General features: G+C 44.4%; 1 protein-coding gene across 2 annotated transcripts in view; it reads right to left on the bottom strand.

The window, feature by feature from the left end:
• Positions 1-303: 303 nt before the first annotated feature.
• Positions 304-21,855, bottom strand: part of BRD10 (bromodomain containing 10) — an 88,822-nt gene continuing 67,270 nt past the window's right edge. For both annotated transcript variants that reach the window (XM_075827329.1, XM_075827337.1), the window contains one exon: positions 304-3,778. In XM_075827329.1, coding sequence (XP_075683444.1) covers positions 495-3,778 — 3,284 coding nt within the window. In that variant the 3' untranslated portion in view covers positions 304-494. The remainder of the gene's footprint in view (positions 3,779-21,855) is intronic.

Here is a 21,855-nt window from a genome sequence, read left to right as displayed (position 1 = left end):
CTTAATAGACAACTGGGCGTGTTTTTCCTTTTTACTAACTGGGCGTTGTACAGGAGTATATGACGCGGACCAATCAGCGTCATACACTTCTCATTGTTCCAGCCCAGCGTGATTGTTCCAGCCCAGCTTCTTTCACTGCACAATGAGAAGTGTATGATGCGGATTGGTCCGCGTCATACACTTCTCGTCAACGCCCAGTTGGTAAAAAGTAAAAACATGCCCAGTTGTCTATTAAGAAACGAATTCGCATAAATCTAAAATGGTTTATAACTTGGGTCAAAAATTATCGTTTTTCTAAATAAAAACCACTGCTGTTATCTACATTACAGCGCCGATCAGATTATGTAGGAGATATACAGAGAGGCACTTATCTGGTGACAGTGCCTCTTTAACTGTGTAAACCTTGCTCAAAGAAGAGCTTGTGAAACATCTAACAAAGCTTTGCCAGTTCAACATGAAATAAGTGCTACCTTTCCATTACATATTATTCTCATTTAGGATGCTGCAGTGTGCTGCTTTTCCGATGCTGAAGACGGATACACAAAAACGGCAGAGTCTGCAATCTTGTTCTCTGCGACAACTGAAGCAGGCAATGGATTGGTAGAGGTGTTGCTCGCACTTAAAATAACTCCTTCCTTGACTGGTATACTTTTAGGTAACTGCATTGCGTTACTTGGCTGTGAATAGCTGCCCTGTGGTATGCATGGGACAATACGAGGTTGAGGTACAGTGGTTAATATAGGACAGGTCGAAATCCTTTCAACTGAAGATAAAGGACATGGAGACCCACTTTTAGATGCCATATTTACATACGGAGTTGCATTCTGTACAGAAGGTAGCATTTTAGAAGTGCCAACAGAATACATATTTTTATAGGGTTGCCCTAAAGTCTGTACTGGTGCCATGTTTTGCTTTAAAGAAGACTGCTGCACTGTGTTTTTTAGGTGGGATCCACGGCATGTTTGCAGACTACTGCCAACTGAAGAAAGTCCTTGTTTAGTATTAGTTGATAGTAGTAGAACATGACTACCGGCCCCAAGTCCTTGAGGAGGAACAATTAAAAGTGTGCCATTAATAGTAATCTGAGTTCCAGGTGCCAGGGGTGTGCTAGTATTCATAACCAATTTCTGATGGGTACAGGAGTCATTTAACTGTGGTTTAAATTGGTTAAGAGTAGTGGATGAAAATGGCGGTAGAGCTTGATAAGAAGAGTCCACAGAACTGGATGTACGTAAAGTAGATATTAAAGGAGAAGTTACTGCCACCTGTGCCTTTGTGGCATTTGTGGAGAGAATTTTAGGAACCTTTTCTGGGACATACGGAGGTTTTTCCATTAGTTCCTTAGATACTGGCTGATATGCAGCTGCCATAGGACTTGTTTTTAAGTGTGAGCTCTCTCTAAGACCAGTGGCTGTGGCAGGTAGTTGCAAAGATGATAATGTATACTTTGCATGCCCAGTCATTTGTGTAGTTGACAGTAAAACAGACGATGAAAGATGCCCAGTTTTCACAGTTGATAAAGCTACAGTACTCCCTCTATTTGAAGGATAAAAACTATTTGAAAAAGGTGGCAAAGCCTTTGGGATGTCACTTCCACTAGACTGAGTTGAGACTGGCTTTGCGGTTGCCATCACAGTACATGCCGTAGAAGCCTTTGTAATCGGCACAGTACGTAAAAAGTTGGAACTTGTGATTTGCCCATTTTGCCCTTTTAAGTTAAAGTTCTCTACACTGGAAACTGCAAAGTTTCTTTGAGTATTTTCATCTCCTTTGCCCAATGTATTCTGTAACATATTAATAGGTAAAACACTTTTCACACCACTAGTTGAATTGACAATAGTCTGTCCTATGGTTAAGCCAATCTGAACATCCTTAACTTGAGACACAATAGATGCAGAACTTGTTTTTATTGGTGAAGTCATAGTGGAAGGTATCAAAATAATCTGAGGACATTCAGCAGGCTTGACATATGGTTTGCCAATTATAGCGGGAGCATCTGGGTTTGAGGTTTGTAGTGCAACATTTGTGCTTGATGAACTAGTTGGAACTTGAGTATTGACAAAAACAAACTTTTGTGGCGTTACTGCTGATGTCGTTGTTAACATACTTATTTGTGGAGCAGATGGGAGAATAGGAGGGGGTGTACTAAATACAACCTTATTGAGGGATGATCCACTTATTAAATTACCCTTTGAAGGGGTGGTAGTGTCAAGCTGAGCAACAGAAGTACTACTTTCTGTTTGTTTTATGTCTGTATTCTTGTTTACAGTACTACCACCCAGTCCACTACTATTGCAAGAAGAAATATTTACAATATTTGCAGCAATATTTTTTGTAGCCTGGAAGCCTGTAGGCCAATGGCCTGGATGTACAGTGGTGACAAAGTTAGAAGGATGCATGGATTTGTCTGTAGTATTACATATCCTTGAACTAGGATACTGGACTTGCGTAGACTTTGTGTTTATTTCTGAGATCTGATTTCGGACACCAGAAACTGATGAAGTCTGTAGGCCAGGAGATGAAGTTACTGGAGTCAAATTGGAAGAAGCAGAGGTTTTAGATCTTGAAACAAAAAAAGACTGAAGCTGTGGGGTAAAAGCAAATATCGAGTTTGATACCGGAGTAATTTGTTCTTGGCTTGGTTGTACTTTTACAAGCCCAGTATTGCCACCCCTAGTTCTCACAAGAATTGACTGGGAATCTCTAATGCATACAGTTTTTAATTCCTGTTTCCCTTCAGATATATCGGCTTGTGGTGCACTGGCTACATTTACTATGTGGCTAGCCATTACAGTTCTGCCTGTATTTGATGTGACACCTCCTAATTCAGAATGAACTGGTGTGGACATAAAAGATGGCACCATTGATGTTGGCAAATTAGCAGTGAAAATGGGAGTGATACTTTTCCTTGATTCACTCTGTGATACTGCGGTACTACTAGCAATGGTTGTTATGGATGGTTGGGAAACAACAAGACTGGAACTGGTTGTGGAACGTACTGTACTCTTGTTAAAGGCTGTGGCAATTTGTGCCGTTTTTTCTGCATTGATGTAACCTACAGAAGAAATGGCAGATGAAACATTAGGCATAAGGAGTTTGCCAGGTAATTCTGGAGGGGCTTGGTGGTTATCCCTTGATAGCTTTTCATCTTTTTGTTGGATAAATAGGTTTTTAGGCAGGAGCAAAACCTGTTGCATTAGTTTGTCTCCTCCTTTAGTATCTAATACAGGTTGCACCTGAATCTTCACAGGGGAGTTCTGTAGAACAGGGACACATTGTCCATCTGGGAGCTTGTAAATCATCTGTAATGGAGTTTTTAAAGAAGTCTGACAAGGCAATGAAGACTGCACTGGGTCATGGTCTTCAGAATTTTGAGAAAAAGCTTTGCGAACAGACTGTGCAAAATTGCTTGTTAAGGTCACTTTGTTCCCAAGATTTTTTGCTAGTAAAGCCTGTATCGGCTTGGTCCCTTTGAGAGCATCCAGTGGTGAAGAACACAAGACATCAGTCCTCATTTCTGCAACATTTGGTTCCATTTTCCGCTGATCTCCTAATAAGCATTTTACAGGGGACCTGCCTTCCAACGAAGAACTCGAGACCTCCTGAGTGCTCAGTTGTATTCTTTTTTGTGGTAGAGTGCCTTTTTCTTCATTATCTGTATAACTGCACTGTCTGTTCAGGCGCTTACAGCTTCTCCCTGGCAATTCTTTTGAAAAAGGATCTTGCCTAGCAATCTTGATTTTTCCACATATTCCCATCTCTGATTCCACTTGCTTACCTGTAAAAGAAATAATAAATAAGAAAAAACTAATACAAAATAAATTTATATCATCAGGTATTCAGATTAAGGATTGGTTCTTGTTGTAACATATAGGGTATGTTACTATGCGAAACAAAAAACAGCCTCTGATTTACAGCTGTATTTTAAAGAGGCTCTGTCACCAGATTCTCAAACCCCTATCTCCTATTGCATGTGATCGGCGCTGCAATGTAGATAACCGTAACGTTTTTTGTTTTTTTTTTAAAACGTTTATTTTTGGCCAAGTTATGAGTAATTTTATATATATGCAAATTAGGTTTTAAATGGACAACTGGGCGTGTATTGTGTTTTTAACTGGGCGTGTTTACTTGTTTCACTAACTGGGCGTTGTGAATAGAAGTGTATGATGCTGACGAATCAGTGACCAATCAGCATCATGCACTCCTCTCCATTCATTTACACAGCACATAGTGTTCTTACTAGAACGATGTGCAGCCACATACACAAGTATCCTGATAATGAATTCACATGACCTCCAGCCTGGACGTCATGTGTATTCAGAATCCTGACACTTCTGAATCTTTTCTGTGAGATTTCCAGCAAGGGAAACGAAATCTCGTTTACCTCGTAATCTCGCGAGATTACGCGTGGCATGCTGGAATCTCACAGAAAAGATTCAGAAGTGTCAGGATTCTGTATACACATGACTTCCATGCTGGAGGTCATGTGAATTCATTATCAGGACACTTGTGTATGTGGCTGCACATCGTTCTAGTAAGAACACTATGTGCTGTGTAAATGAATGGAGAGGAGTGCATGATGCTGACTGGTCACTGATTCGTCAGCATCATACACTTCTATTCACAACGCCCAGTTAGTGAAACAAGTAACTTGGCCAAAAATGAACGTTTTTTTTTTTTTAAAAAAACACACGTTACTGTTATCTACATTGCAGCGCCGATCACATGCAATAGGAGATAGGAATTTGAGAATCTGGTGACAGAGCCTCTTTAAGCATCAAGCGTTTTTTTGCAGCTGTATAGCTGAAGAAGGGACATGCACTTCTTGTCACGGGGCATTTCTAATCGCCGTTTTTTTTTTTTTTTAAACGGCCGCGTAAAAAAAAACGCCCCGTCGGAACGAAATACCCCATTTCCTATTCAAATCAATGGGCAGCTGTTTGGAGGCGTTCAGCTTCCGTATTTTCAGCCGTTTTTGACCCAAAAACGGCTGAAAATAAGCTGTGTGAACATACCCTTATACTAAAATGAGGTATTCCTGCCAAAGGACACTTATATTTGAGTCCACCTCTGCCACCCCCACCTATTGGGAGTATGAGGGGGGGGGGGATACCTGACCATCGTTTTGCAATACAAGTCAACTGGCGACTGCTACTAGGAGAAGATGTAGTGTAAATATTCTTTGTGGGAGTTTTGAAAAAAACTGTCAAGAAAGCCCGCTTGATTGTGTCGGACTCTGAGGGGGCTGCCTTGGCTATCCCCATCATTTTACCCTCTTACCAGGCACAATGAACTTCAAAATGAAGGGTCAAGAGAGCCTGTCGGTCATGACTTTTGTTCCCCCCACCGCTAACACCCCTAGATGGGGGTAGGGAATACAAGTCTAAGCATACCTATGTTTGCATTCATGCTGAAAGCAACACTATGGAAATAAAATTTTAATCCTCTAGCACCGAATGTGAAGTTTCCAGCTTCCTGCTGTATTTCCTTAACCCCTCCCCTCTTAAGCCACTGCTCTACTGGTCCTCCACCTCAAACACCATGCAACCCATGAACCGTTGTTCAAGGGCAGAAGGAAGGGGTTAGAGGGGAGCCGGACACAGATAGCAGAACAGTCATACTTACAGCAAGGGGATTGCTGTGTTTATTTGCTGGTTCTGCTATAATATAGCACCAGCACACTACCAAGATCCTAAATAGCCATATCCTACTCGCCCCCAACCTGTTTTGAGTGCAGACGATTCTCACTGGAGGATGCACGAGTCTCCAGAGTGCATTATTTCATCTGCGCCTGTACTAGACTTCCAGGAAACGAGCACATGAACCTCCATCTCCCACCATTTTATGGACAAAGCAGCGTGCCGACGAGGAGGAAGGCCTTTCTTATAACCAAGGCAGAAGGGTATGGTCGACGCGCCATCTTAATTACAACATGGTGCACATGGATAGGGAAAACCGAACTTGAGTAAAAACAAAATCCGGGCACTTCCAACAAAATTCTTTGATTGGTTTCTTTATTTTGCATGAAATGCGTTTCTGCTTGCACTCAGCCTCGCCATTAACAGGTTAACGCACAGGAAATTAAATAGTTCACGTTTCCGATCACAATACCACACATTTAAATATAGACAACTGTGATCACTATCGGTAATTAAACAATGATATATAGATTCAATATTAACCCATTAATGGAACTTTCAAAACAAATACTATTTGAATACAATGTTGCATCACATTATAATCTAAAACAATGACTCTCACTGGACTGCTAGGGTTTAGGGCTTTTTCATAAATTGTAAAAGTTATCTGCTTGACCTCGTTGTTGCAAAAGTCTAAAGAGGAGAAAAAAAAATAAAAAATAAAGAGGAGAATAGATATCACTATACACCACTAATGCGGTGGTTCTGTAATGCGTGTATCCAGTACGCCTCACGGCGTCACAGTAATCTCTTCACCTCACCCCTCTCTTCTTGGTTCTTGTATTTCTTCAATAATCTGGAATCTAAATTGGGCTATCGTATGCTTTTTAATCAAAAAAATGATAAGAGATCGGTAACAATAAATTCTCCCACCTGATGGTGGACTTGTGCTTACTAATGCGGTCCTTTATACGCTGAATGGTCTCACCTACGTTCAAAAGACCGCACGGGCACATATTAAAATAAATAACATTTGTAGAATCGCGTGTGTATTATCCATGAATATTATAAGAATACCCTGAATGAGGGTGGAAAAAAATTCACATTTGCAGTGAAGACGTGGGAATGTTCCTTCTTTATTTCTACTCAAACACCGTTTGCCTTGATACATGCTTTTCACTGCCCAGATCTGCTCTCCAACTTCTCTCGTAAATTAAACATTTTTATTACAGCAAAGTGGAGGATTTTTAAAGTTCTTCAACCATGGGGTACCCTCACCCTAAAATACACCAATGTTTTTTCACTATACGATCAATTTTACTATTGAATAGGTGGAATTTGTAGATAAATGGTATACATTTTTTAGTTGTATCTTTTTTCCATGGGACAATGTCCTCTCTCAATGTCTCTCTCCCTCAAGATACGTTCAAGATATCCCCTCCGGGTCATTCATGTTAGTTGACTATTTATGTAGATTATAATGTGATGCAACATTGTATTCAAATAGTATTTGTTTTGAAAGTTCCATTAACCCCTTAGTGACCAGCCCATTTTAGGCCCTAATGACCAAGCTATTGTATAAGTTTTTCTATAGTCGCATTCAAAGAGCTATAACTTTTTTTAAATTGACGCCGTTCACTGTGCGACGTAAATAACATGTTACCTTTATTCTATGGGTCGGTACGATTACGGCGATACCACATATGTAGAGGTTTTTTATGTTTTACGACTTTTGCACCATAAAAACACTTTTGAACTAAAATAATTTGTTTTTGCATCGTCGCTTTCCAAGAGCCGTCACTTTTTTATTTTTCCATCAATGTAGTGATTTTTTGGGCTTGTTTTCTGCGGGACGAGACGTAGTTTTGATTGGTACTGTTTTGGGGTGCATGGGACTTATTGATTCATTTTTATTATGACTTTTTTGGGGGGCAATGGAAAAAAATGGCAATTTCGCCATTGTTTTTTGTGTTTTTTTTTTACGGTGTTCACCTTGCGGTTTAAATTACATATTAACTTTATTAATGGAGCCAACGGTCGCGGCGATACCATATATGTGTACTTTTTTTTTTTTTTTTTACACTTTTACTAAATAAAACCACTTTTTATGGAAAAAAAATGGATTTATTTTTTTACTGTACTTTTTATTAATAATCTTTATTTCACTTTGATGACTTATTTCACTAGTCCCACTAGGGGACTTTACTGTGCGATCTTCAGATCGCTGATATAATGCTCTGGTATACTTCGTATACCAGAGCATTATTGCCTGTCAGTGTAAATCTGACAGGCAATCTGTTAGGACGTGCCTCCGGCGCGTCCCAACAGGCATATGTCCAGGGCAGACCTGGGGGCTTTTATCAAGCCCCCGGCTGCCATGACACCCCAGCGGAGACAAAGTTAAATGCCGCGGTCGCTATTGACAGCGGCATTTAACGGGTTAAACGGCCACGATCGAAGTAAACTTCGATCGCGGGCGTTGGAGCAGGAGCTCAGCTGTCATCAGACAGTTGAGCCCCGGCTCCAGCCTGCACGGGGGACCCGTGCAGAACTTAGACTAGGCTCACGTGAAAAGGAGTCAGCCTAGCCTAAGGCCCCTTAGTGACCAACGTGAAAAGGCGTATTGTTGGTCACTAAGGGGTTAATGGCTTAATATTGTATCTATATATCCTTGTTTAATTACCGATCGTGATCACAGTTGTCTATATTTAAATGTGTGGTATCATGTGATCGGAAACATGAACCATTTCATTTCCTGTGCATTAATCCCTTCAAGACCAGCCCACGTAGATTAACGGGCTGCAGTGCTGGGCTTTTGTCCTGCAGCCCGTTAATCTACGTGGTGTCAGAATAGAGTGCACAGCGCTCTCCCTGTGCCCTAAATCTCTCAGCACACGCTGCTACTAGTAGCCTTAGTGCTGAGAGAAGACATCAGGACCGGATTGGTGTCGGTCCCGATGACGTGATCACCATGATAAACTAATCATGGTGTTGACAGCAAAGTTTGTTGCAGCCAGGGCCGCCATCAGGAATTTCAGGGCCCCCTACAGCTAAATTTTCTGGGCCCCCCTACCGTGGCACCGCCTGTTAACGGTACTCCGTCCAGCACTATATCATGGTACCCAGGACCGCCATCAGGGGGGGTATTATGGGTACTGATGTGAGAGGCCCGGCCAAACCTAATTGAAAGGGGGGCCCGGCAAACTGCCGCGACTTGCCTTTGGTAGAAAAAAAACAGGCCCCTGCAAAAGAATGTCGTGAGCTGCGGGCCCCCCTTTCAATTAGGTTTGGCCGGGCCTCTCACATCAGTACCCATAATACCCCCCCTGATGGCGGCCCTGGGTAGCATGGGGGTCGTCATGGGGGCCGTCAAACGCGCGCACCCGCAAACTCCCGCGCATGCGCACCCGCGGCCGCCTGGAACCGTGCACCGAATTTTGAGGCAGATTTTGACCTGCCCACACTATCTTGCCGCGTTTTTTGCCTGCGGCGATTGAGGACAGCAGACAAAAAACGAAGGGAAAAATGCATTTTCTGCCTCCCATTGATTTCGATGGGAGGTCAGAGGCGGAACCGCGGCAAGAAAGGACGTGCTGCTTTTTCTTTTTTCCGCGACTGGCTCCCATTGTTTTCAGATTAAATCAATGGGAGGCGGTTTTGCAAGTTGTTTGGTGCTGATTCTGACGCAGTGTCCGAGTCAATATCAAGGCCCAAAAACTCTGTGAACTGGGCCTTATTGTTAGGGCTTATTCAGACGAACGTGTAATACATCCGTGCAACGCGCGTGATTTTCACGCGCCTCGCATGGACCTATGTTACTCTATGGGGCCGTTCAGACTGTCAGTGATTTTCACGCAGCGTGTGTCCGCTGCGTAAAACTCACGACATGTCCGATATTTGTGCATTGTTCGCGCATCACGCACCCATTGAAGTCAATGGGTGCGTGAAAATCAATCCCAGCACTTCCGCAGCAGTATAAACTATGAATGAAAACAAACATACAGTGTCATAATGATGGCGGCTGCGCGAAAATCACGCAGCCGCGCATCATACGCTGCTGACACACGGAGCTGTTATGGACCTTTTGCATGCGCAAAACGCCACGTTTTTGCGCACACAAAAAGCACACGCTTGTGTAAATCCGGCCTTAGGGTAGGAACACACTAGGCATGAACACTGCGGATTTTATGCAACACATTTTATTGTGGACAATCCGCAGCGTATTACAGTTGCAGCAGAGTGGATGAGATTAGAACAAATCTCATCCACACGCTGCAAAAAAAATTGACCTGCAGTGTGGCTTTTTAAGCCGCAGCGTGTCAATGTATTCTGTGGAATCGCTGCTCCTCTGTTGCGGAAATGCTGCGGTTCTGCCGCAAAAAGCACACGAGAAAAAAAAAAAAGCCACTTTTTTAAATTTATAAAAAAGTTTAGACTTGCCCCGGCCGTAGTCCTGGTGACGCGATCCTCTATTCTTAGCGCAGCCCGGCCTCCTGTCATGACGTTTCATCCCATGTGACTGCTGCAGGTCACATGGTCTACAGCGTCATCCCAGGAGGCGGGGCTACGTTCAGAAGAGAGAGATGCATCACCTAAACTACGGCCGGGGCAAGTCGAAACTTTTTTTTCCCTGCAGGATTCCCGCAGCGGACATGCCTCCCGAAACCTGCGCTTGGTGCGGTTTTGCTGGCGGAATTCCCTGCGGCTACCGGGGGCAGATAAGCTGTGTAGTTTTACTCAGCATATCCGCCTAGTGTGTCCCTTATGATGTCGCTCCTGGAGCTGCTGCCTGTCTCTAAATAGGCAATTGGTCCAGTAGAATTTGGAATAATTTTTTTTTGTGAACCAGCTTAAAAAAAAGACAAAACTTTTGTGTTAGGGCCTGTTCACATCACCGTTCGCTTCCGTTCCGTCTGAGGTTTCCGTCGGGTGAACCCCGCAACGGAAAGTGACAGCTTCCGTTTCCGTCACTATTAGCGCAGTCGACTACGCTATTGATTCCGTCCGAAAACCTGCCGGAATGGTGACGAACGGAAACAATTAGCGATGTTTCCGTCACCATTGAGATCAATGGTGACTGAAACGGAAGCTGTGCTGTCACTTTCACTTTACGTTGCGGGGTTCACCCGACAGAAACCATCACGAACGGTGATGTGAACAGGCACTAACACAAAAGTTTTGTATTTTTTTAAGCTGGTTCACAAAAAAAAATAATTCCAAATTCTACTGGACCAACTGCCTATTTAGAGACCGGCAGCAACTCCAGGAGCGACATCATAAGGGACACACCAGGCGGATATGCTGAGTAAAACTACACAGCTTATCCGCCCCGGTAGTCGCAGGGAATTCCGCCAGCAAAACCGCACCAAATAGTGGCGCAGGTTTGGTGAGGCATGTCCGCTGCAGGAATCCTGCAGGGAAAAAAAAGTTTAGACTTGCCCCGGCCGTAGTTTAGATGACGCATCTCTCTCTTCTGAACGTAGCCCCGCCTCCTGGGATGACGCTGTAGACCATGTGACCGCTGCAGCAGTCACATGGGATGAAACGTCATGACAGGAGGCCGGGCTGCGCTAAGAATAGAGGATCGCGTCACCAGGACTACGGCCGGGGGTAAGTCTAAACTTTTTTATAAATGTAAAAAAGTACCTTTTTTTTTTCCTCATGTGTGATTTTTGTGGCAGAACCGCAGCATTTCCGCAACAGAGGAGCGCCGATTCCACAGAATACATTGACACGCTGCGGCTTAAAAAGCCACACTGCAGGTCCATTATTTTTGCAGCGTGTGAATGAGATTTGTTCTAATCTCATCCACTCGGCTGCGACTGTAATACGCTGCGGATTTTCCACAATAAAATGTGTTGCATAAAATCCGCAGCGTTCATGCCTAGTGTGTTCCTACCCTAAGGCCGGATTCACACAAGCGTGTGCTTTTTGTGTGCGCAAAAACTTAGCGTTTAGCGCATGCAAAAGGTCATAACAGCTCCGTGTGTCAGCAGCGTATGATGCGCGGCTGCGTGATTTTCGCGCGGCCGCCATCGTTATGACACTCTGTTTGTATGTTTCTAGCACATGGTGCTTTTCTGTTTTCATTCATAGTTTATACGGCTGCGGAAGTGCTGGGCGTGATTTTCACGCACCCATTGACTTCAATGGGTGCGTGATGCGCGAACAATGCACAAATATCGGACATGTCGTGAGTTTTACGCAGCGGACACACGGACACACGCTGCGTGAAAATCACTGACAGTCTGCGCGGCCCCGTAGAGTAACATAGAAAATCACGCACGTTGCACGGACGTATTACACGTTCGTCTGAATAAGCCCTAACAATAAGGCCCAGTTCACAGAGTTTTTGGGCCTTGATATTGACTCGGACACTGCGTCAGAATCAGCACCAAACAACTTCCAAAACCGCCTCCCATTGATTTAATCTGAAATCAATGGGAGCCAGTCGCGGAAAAAAGAAAAAGCAGCACGTCCTTTCTTGCCGCGGTTCCGCCTCTGACCTCCCATCGAAATCAATGGGAGGCAGAAAGTGCATTTTTCGCTGCATTTTTTGTCTGCTGTCCTCAATCGCAGCGGGCAAAAAACGCAGCAAAAAACGCAGCAAGATAGTGTGGGCAGGTCAAAATCTGCCTCAAAATTCTTTAAGGAATTTTGAGGCAGATTTTTTCGGCCTGCAAAATACTCTGTGTGAACAGGGCCATACAGAAACAGCACTTTGAGACACTTTACTCACCGTGTCAGAAGAGCTGCTCCCACTCCAGTCCTCTTCAGGCGATGTCTTCGGTCCAGATGTCGTCCTTCACCTCCAGGCTCCAGAAAATGGCGGTGATCGTAGAACTGCCGCCGCGCAACAACTAGACTCCTCCCCCTCTCCTTACGCAGCTACGCTCTGGAGAAGGAGGCGGAGTCGGACGAGGAGGACGAGTTGGAGGCGGGCCAGCAGGTAAGTAGACTGCGCCGCTGTCCAGTGTGGCTGTCCTTCCCACTAGATCTTGTGTTGCGGGCGCACCGCCTCCCTCTCGGCGGCGCGCCTGGTCGTTCGCGCGTGGACGCGCGCTCGTACGCGCGCAAGCGGGCGGTGTTTCGCGGCGGTGATAAGAGGGGGGCCCGCAGCTCACGGCGGTGTTTCACGAGAGGGGGGCCCGCAGCTCACGACATTGTTTTGGTGAAAAAAAACAGGCCCCATTGCAGGGGCCTGTTTTTTTTCTACCAAAGGCAAGTCGCGGCAGTTGCCAGGCCCCCCTTTCAATTAAGTTTGGCCGGACCCCCTACACTACTACCCCTAATACCCCCCTGATGGCGGCCCTGGTTGCAGCAACAAACTTTCACCTGTTTATTACAATGTTTCTCCTCCCTCCCTGTCAGATTGTTCTGAGACAGTGAGAGAGAAGAACCACTGTGCCGAGCAGCTGCTGTGTGATTCGTATAAAGACACACAAACTTTCAAAAACACATAAAAACCAGCTCCACATATAGTGTAGGCAGCTAGTTATAGTTTAGGTAGTGTGTTAGGTAGATAGTTTAGATTGTCCTAGTCGGAGTACTATTAATTAGTTAATTAATAATCAATTAGGGCTTATAATAAGTGATATATATATATATATATATATAAAATCTATAAAATCATATAGATACATATTTATATACTGTGTGTGTGTACACACAGTATATAAATATGTATCTATATTATTTTTTTAATATATATATTGTTAAGGATCTGCGAGGCACAGCTTCTGTATCTACGCCCATAGGTAATCAGTCTGCACCTGCTTCTATGTCTGTGAGACTGACTCCATCTTCCACCACTCAGGATGGCAGGCTTACCTGGCCAGACGGAGCTAGCTCCCGCCCTCTGTCTATTTATACCTGCCTTTCCTGTTCCTCCTTGCTTGTGATTCTTCTCGTTTGATTTCCTGGCCCTGCTGCAGCTTCATGAACTATTTGACCCTGCTTCATATTGACCCTGGCTTACTGACTACTCTCCTGCTCTGCGTTTGGCACCTCGTACACTCCTGGTTTGACTCGGCTTGTTCACTACTCTCCTGCTCTGCGTTTGGTACCTCGTACACTCCTGGTTTGACTAGGCTCGTTCACCACTCTTGTTGCTCACGGTGCTGCCGTGGGCAACTGCCCCTTTTCCCTTGCTTCTGTGTACCCTTGTCTGTTTGTCTGTCGTGCACTTATTGAGCGTAGGGACCGTCGCCCAGTTGTACCCCGTCGCCTAGGGCGGGTCGTTGCAAGTAGGCAGGGACTGAGTGGCGGGTAGATTAGGGGTCACTTGTCTGTTTCCTTACACATATATATATATATATATATATATATATATACACACACACACACACACACACACACACACGTCTTCCATTCTCAGTTGCGTGTGCCGTCTGTGTGACGACTTCCGGCCTTCCGGCCATATGTTCAACGAAGCGAAGGCACGAGGAAGAGGAGCGTAGACCAGCGGAGGTGGCGGCAAGAGCAGGTAATTTATGTTCGTGTGTATTATGTTCGTGTGATATGGTCTGCTGAGCCCCGTATCTAATCCTCCTAAGCACTGTGCGGTCGCTCAGAAAATGGCAGCACACAGGTAGGAGGTTTGAAGACATTCAAACCCTTCCTGCTCCTGGCACTAGCTAGAAGAAGGGAGGGGGGATTGTGTGAGGACACTAGAGGAGAGTGTGTCCACTTCAAATTTGCAGCATACATCAATGAGGTTGCTTTACCACAGTGACCATGCTGCAATTTTGGGAACTGCTCCCTCTAGTGGCCAGCACATGGAAATGTTATAACTTAGAATCTAATTTATAATATTTCCTGACTTGTGAAAAAATTAAAAAAAATGTAAAAAAAAAGTGTAATCACTTAAATACTAATTGTTTAACCCCTTCCCGCTATGTGACGTAATAGTCCGTCACAGGAGATGTCCTGTTAACGCAAAGTGATGGACTATTACATCACAGCATTAAGGGTATGTGCACACGACAACGCCAAATACGTCTGAAATTACGGAGCGGTTTTCAGGAGAAAACAGCTCCTGAATTTCAGAAGTTTTTACAAGTGCACGCGTTTTTCGCGGCGTCTTTTACAGATGTAATTGGAGCTGGTTTTCATTGGAGTCAATGAAAAACGGCTCCAATTACATCCCAAGAAGTGTCCTGCACTTCTTTGACGCAACCGTAATTTTATGTGCCGTCTTTTGATGGCGATGCGTAAAACGACAGCTCGTCTGTACAGAACATCGTAAGACCCATTGCAAGCAATGGGCAGATGTTTGCCGGCGTATTGGAACCATCTTTTCAGACGTAATTCGAGGCGTAAAACACCTCCATTACGCCTGATAATAGGTTGTGTGCACATACCCTAACAGGGCACTATGTCGGCAGACGCGTCTGCAGACACAGTTTTAAAGCAGTGATAGCTTAACGCTATCACTGCTTCAAGGCCAGGACCGGAGCTAGCATCCGATCCGGCCGATTAACCCCTTAGATGCAGCCCTCAAAACCGAGAGCTGGATCTATGGTGTGTACAAGCAGATCGGAACCCTGCAATTAAATCGCTGGGTTCCAATGACTGCTCCGGCAGATCGGAAGCCTAACAATGGCCTCTCGTCTACCAAGTACGGAAGCCTGCTAGGTCCCGCCCAGAGGCGGGGCCTAAAAGGCGTCCGGCCGCAGTTTCAAGATGGCGCAGGCTCAGAAGCGGAGTCTGAGACATCAACCGTTGCTGTCCACTGTATTTTACAGCTGACACAGTACTGTAATGGCAGGGAACGGAGCTAGCTCCGATCCCTGGCATTAACCCCTCAGATGCCGCGATCGCGGCATCTTAGTGGTTTGTAACGATCAACATCGACATGATGTTATCGTGACGAATCTGATCGCTGCTATGGCACCCGGAGGCCTAATAATGGCCTCCTGGTCTGCCATGTACGATAGTCTATTAGGCCCCGCCCATAGACGGGACCTAATAGGCATGCTGTCAGTGAATGACTGACAGCTCTAATGCATTGCACTACGTGGGTAGTGCAATGCATTAGAGTAAAATCAGAGGTGCAGGACCTCAAGTCCCCTAGTGGGACAAAAAAAAAAAAAGTTGAAAAACGTTAATAAAAAAAGTTTCATAAAAAGTGTAAAAATAAACACTGCCTTTTTTCCTATAATAAGTCTTTCATTACTGGAAAAAAGTGAAAATGTTAAAAAGAGTACACATATTTGGTATCGCAGCATCCATAACGACCCAAACTATAAAACTATAATATTTATAAAAAATAAAAATTAAAAAAAAAAATTAAAAAAAAAGGGTCGTAGGGAACCATCTTTTTTTTTGATGAAGAAGAACCCGGCTCCTGCCGGGGAGGAAGACTGCCGTATGAAGCCCCTCTCCCAAGTTCTCCTTAACATAGGCGGACATGGACAGAGTCTCTGGCAAAGAGAGAGGATGTACCCTAACACGGGGAAAGGATGCACCAGGAACCAGGTCGATAGGACAGTCATAGGCCTGGTGTGGAGGCAGCGTCTCTGCCTCTTTCTTGCTGAAGACATCCGAAAAAGCAGAATAATGACAAGGCAATCCTGCCAAGGACTGAGGCAGAGGAGGCTGAGCCGAACGAATCTGTACCACGCAACGGATGAGACACTCGGGACCCCACTGGAGAACCTCTCCAGAACTCCAGTCCAGGACTGGGGCATGTAGCCAGAGCCAGGGCAGGCCCAGCAGCACAGGATTGACGGCTTTAGCCAAGACAAAGAACGAGAGGAGTTCAGAATGGAGGGCTCCCACTTGGAGCCTCAGCGGCTTTGTCACAGCTACAATCAGGTCTGGCAGAGGTAGTCTATTCACAGATTCAACCATCAACGGCCTCTCCAGAGGGGTTGTGGGCAATTGGAAAAGATCCACCAGGTCTCTTCGAATGAAATTAGCAGCGGATCCAGAGTCCAGATAAGCAGATACCCGATGCGTTTTCTTGCTGGACACTATGGTCACGGGAATGGACACGTTAGACAAAAGTTCTTCTTTAACCAGGGTGGTCTCTCCCACCAACCCTAGGCTCTGGGGTTTTTGGGGACACAGACGCGCATGATGACCTCCGAGGCCGCAATATAGATAGAGTCCCGAGGTGCGTCTGCGTGGTCTCTCCAGGGTAGACAGCTTAAACTGGTCCGTCCTCACAGACTCCTTTGGAGGATCAGCATCTGAGGACAGCAGGGGTTGCTGCAAAGTAGGAACCGGGCTAGGTAGTCCTCCCTCCCGACGAGCTTCTTGGAGCTGTTCTCGGATCCTTATATCAATCCGGGCGGCCAGAAGGATGAGGTCATCCAGGGTAGACTGTAGATCTCGGGTGGCAAGCTTGTCCTTAATCTCAGGAGACAGTCCCTGCCAGAATGTAGCCACCAGGGCCTCATTGTTCCACAACAGTTCTGCAACCTGGGTGCGGAATTGGATGGCGTACTCGCCCATGGAGTGGTCTCCCTGGTGTAGGTTCAGCAAGGAGGTGGCTGCAGACAAGACTCGTCCAGGCTCCTCAAACACTGTGCGAAATGTCCGTAGGAACCCCTGAAAGTCACGGGTCTCTGGTCCTTGTCTCTCCCAGATAGGGTTCACCCATGTAAGGGCCCTGCCAGTGAGGAGACTATGAAAGCGACCCTTGCGGCATCAGACGAAAATGCCCTTGCATACAGGCTAAAGTGGATCTGGCACTGGTTCAAAAATCCACAGCAGGTCCTCGCATCTCCATCATAGCGGTCAGGAAGCGGCAAAGAAGATCGGGGATCAGCACTGCCAGATGGTGTAGTCGGAGGATCTGTACTGCCAGGAGGTGTAGTAAGGAATGGCAGCTCGTACCTCCAGCCGACGTGAAATAATGTTCAATGCCTGGAGGAGCTGGTCCTGTCGAGACCGGAGGTCTAGCATATGCGCCCCCATCTCTAGTGACGTCATCATGGTCTTGGATTGACCAGCGGGGTACATGGCCTGAGCTTACTGTCACATTGGGTACGTGGACCCTCTGGGCCGTACCGCTTGAACAGTATGGCAGCTGGCCCACAGGACACAGGTAACAGTCTATAGTTCGTATAGGTGTACCTGTGGTTGCTTCAGACAGTAGCGAGGCAGGCTCGGAAGGGACTGTGGCAGCAGGCGGACACCAGGCGTGGTGTAACAGGACAGGCGTGGTACACAGCACAGCTTCAACTCAAAACAGTACTTGACCAGGACAGCACGGGATACAAGTTACAGGTAGCAGGAACGGGAAACACTGGGAACTGGAAGACACTTGTAGACAATTTGCAGAGGCAAACTAGGGTAACGACAACAAAGATCCGGCAAGGCAGGAAGGGGCTGGGCACCTCATAGTCTAGGGCGCTCATGGGCTAATTTTGTACTTTAACTCAGGTGCGTGCGCTGGCCCTTTATAGTGAATGTGTTGCCAGCAAAACATGTTTTGTTTTTTTTTAGTTAAACAATTAGTGTGTAGGTGATTAAACATTGTTCTAATTTTTTTTATTTTTTTCACGAGTCAGGAAATATAAATTGGATTCAATTTATAATATTTCCCAGCACTGGTCACTAGATGGAGCAATTCCCAAAATTGCAGCATTGCATGTGGTAAAGCAACCACATTGCTTTATGCTGCAAAATTTGGAAAAAATCCCTCGCTCTAGTGAGCTCTCAGAATCCCCCCCTCCTTTATCCTGGCTAGTGCCGGGATAAACGAGGGGTTTGAACGGTCTAACCTCCTACACTGTGTGTCGCCATTTTTTGAGCTAACACACAGTGTAGAAGGTTTACATACACTAGTAAATACACAGTAAAACACGTACATACATAGAAATCACTTACCTGCTCCAGTCGCCGCCGCTCCCTCCGGTCCGTCCGCTCCGTCTGCTGCCGCTGCTCCATGTGCACAAGTCCGGAAGCCGCGACCGGAAGTAGTAATCTTACTGTCCGGCCGCGACTTCCGGTCCACAGGAAAATGGCGCCGGACGGCGCGCATTTCAAATTGGACTGTGTGGGAGCGGCGCATGCGCCGTTCCCACACACACTGTGTACACCATAGTGGATGGAACGGCCCCCGTTCGCAGTCCCTATGGGACTGGAGCTGCCGTATTCCATGTCTGTATGTGTCGTTAATCGACACATACAGAAATGGAAAAAAAAATGGCAGCCCCCATAGGGAAGAAAAAGTGTAAAAATAGAAAAAAGTAACACACAAATAAATATAAACGTTTTTAATAAAACCCTAACATAAAACTGCTATAAAAAAAAAATTTTGGTGACAATGTTCCTTTAAGAGCTGGCACCGCATCTGAGTGGTTTTGGAGAGAGGGAGGGAGCTCCCTCTCTCCCCCACCGACACCCGGCGATACGATCGCCGAGTGTCTGTGTCTCCAATGGCAGCCGGGGGCCTAATAAAGGCCCCCAGGTCTGCCTGGAGCGAATGTCTGCTAGATCATGCCGGAGACATGACCTAGCAGATGCCTGTCCGTTTTAAAACGGACAGGCAGTAATACACTGCAATACAAAAGTATTGCAGTGTATTATAAATGCGATCGCAGAATCGCATATTATAGTCCCCTAGTGGGACTAGTAAAAAAGTAAAAAAAAAGTTTAATAAAGTTAATTAAAAAAAAAAAAAAAAAAAAGTGAAAAAAAAACGAAAAACCTAGCTTTTCCCCTTACAAAATGCTTTACTATTAAAAAAACAAAATAAAGTAAAAAAGTTACACATATTTGGTATCGCTGCGTCCGTAACGACCCCGACTATAAATGTATTACATTATTTAACCCGCACAGTGAACGCCGTAAAAGATGTAATAAAAAACTATGGAAAAATTGCTGTTTTCTGTGAATACTGACTTAAAAAAAAATATGATAAAAAGTGATCAAAAAGTCGCATCTACTCCAAAATGGTACCAATAAAAACTACAAGTCGTCCCACAAAAAAAAAGCCCTCATACAACCGCATCGGCGAAAAAATAAAAACGTTACAGCTCTTCAAATACGGAGACACAAAAACAAATAATTTTGAAAAAAAATCGTTTTTACTGTGTAAAAGTAGTAAAACATACAAAAACTATACAAATTTGGTATCGTTGCAATCGTAACAACCCGCTGAATAAAGTTAGTGTTATTTATATCACACGGTAAACGCCGTGGATTTAAGACGCGAAAAAGAGTGGCGAAATGTCAGGTTTTTTTCTATTCCGCCCCCAAAAAAAGTTAATAAAAGTTAATCAATAAATATGTCCCCCAAAATGGTGCTATTAAAAAGTACAACTTGTCCCGCAAAAAACAAGACCTTATACAGCTATGTCGACGCAAAAATAAAAAGGTTATAGCTCTTGGAATGCGACGATGGAAAAACGTAAAAAATGGCTTGGTCATTAAGGTTTAAAATAGGCTTGTCATTAAGGGGTTAAAGTTCCAGCAGAAGACAACACCAACAAGGACTGTGATGAAATTAAAAAGTGGACATGTACATGTTCTATATAGATGGAGGGTCGGCCCTCAGAATCATCTCTGGTGGTCCCAAGGATCCCTAGTCCGACGTGGATCCTAACGTCCACAAAAATATAAAAGAATGTTTAACTCCTTAACGACCGCCCGTCTTGACGGCAGGCGGTGCAGGTGCTTAGTCTACAGCGACGTCTTTTGGCGTCGCTGTGGAAGAGGCTGATGAGCGCTCATCCTCTAAGCAGGAGCTGTAACTTACAGCTCCTGATCTTAGCGCAGCCTGCTAAATACAGCTGGGGTCGGAAGACATTCCGACCCCAGCTGTTTAACCCTTTGATCGCCGCGGTCCGTGACTGCGTAATGATCAAAAGGAATTCCCCTCTTTGATCACTTCATCGGAAACCCAGTGATGTGATCAAAGACCAGGGAATTCCTCTGCAGTCAGCCCTGGGGACCTCCAAAGGTCCAGTTGCCTGCTGTTAGGGCAGCACATAGTGTGCCCTAACAGAAGCTTGTGTCAAAGTGACATAATGTAATGTATTAGCATACAAGAGTATGCTAATACACGAAGTAAAAAATAAAGTTGGGATTTAAAAAAAAAAAAAAAAAGTTATTTTGCAAAAAAAAAGATTTTATTGCCCCCTGCATTACATAAAAACAAAAAAACCTACACATATTAGGTATGTACACGATCGTAATAACCTGAAGAATTTAACAGGTTATTTAGTGTGAAACGAGAACGGGATAAAACAAATAAAGAAAAACAGAGAATCGCTTTTTCCTATATTCACACCGTAAAAATACATTCTCTCTACCCCCAAACGGTAAGAAAAAAAATACTATTTCTCCAGCATAAAAATAGGACTCATACAGCAACGTCAATGAAAAAATAAAAAAAAAAGTTATGGCTGCTGAAAGGCACAGAGGCAAAAAAGAGAAAAATTTAGCTGGTCATTAACCCCTTAATGACCGGGCCATTTTGCACGTTAATGACCAAGGATTATTTTTTGTTTTTTCACGGTCGCATTCCGAGAGTCGTAACTGTTTTTGTATTCCGTCTATATAGCCGTATAAGGGCTTGTTTTTTGAGGGACGAGTTGTATTTTATAATTGTACCATTTTTAGATGCTTATAATATATCGATTAACTTTTATTAACTTTATTTTAGGAGAGAATTGAAAATAAGCAGCTAATCCAGCATTGATTTTCACGTTATAAATTTACGCCGTTTACTATGCAGCGTAAATAACATGTTAACTTTATTCTATGGGTCGGCACGATTACGGAGATACCAAATATGTAAGGGTTTTATATGTTTTTCCTACGTTTGCACAATAAAAACCCTTTTAGAAAAAAATTACTTGTTTTTGAATCGCCGCATTCCAAGAGCCGTAACGTTTTTATTTTTCCGTCGATGTGGCCGTACGTGGGCTTGATTTTTGCGGGACAATGTGTAGTTTTCATTAGTACTATTTTGGGGTACATAGGACTTATAGATTAACTTTTATTTTATTTTTTATGGGGGGAATGGGAGAAAAGAGAGAATTTTGCCGTTGTTTTTTGCGTTTTCTTTGGACGCCGTTCATCCGGCGGTTTAATTAATGTGTTCATTTTATTGGTCAAGTTGTTACGATCGCGGGGATACCATATATGTGTATGTGTTATTTGTTTTGACACTTACTAAATAAAACCACTTTTTGGGCCAAAAAAGTAGTTTTATTTGACTTTGACTGTAATTTTATTATTTATTTTTTTCACAAAC

Source organism: Rhinoderma darwinii, chromosome 1, assembly GCF_050947455.1.
Source record: "Rhinoderma darwinii isolate aRhiDar2 chromosome 1, aRhiDar2.hap1, whole genome shotgun sequence".
Lineage (NCBI taxonomy): Eukaryota > Metazoa > Chordata > Amphibia > Anura > Rhinodermatidae > Rhinoderma > Rhinoderma darwinii.
Note: the sequence above shows the minus strand (reverse complement) of the source record. Positions and strands in the feature narration are given on the sequence as shown.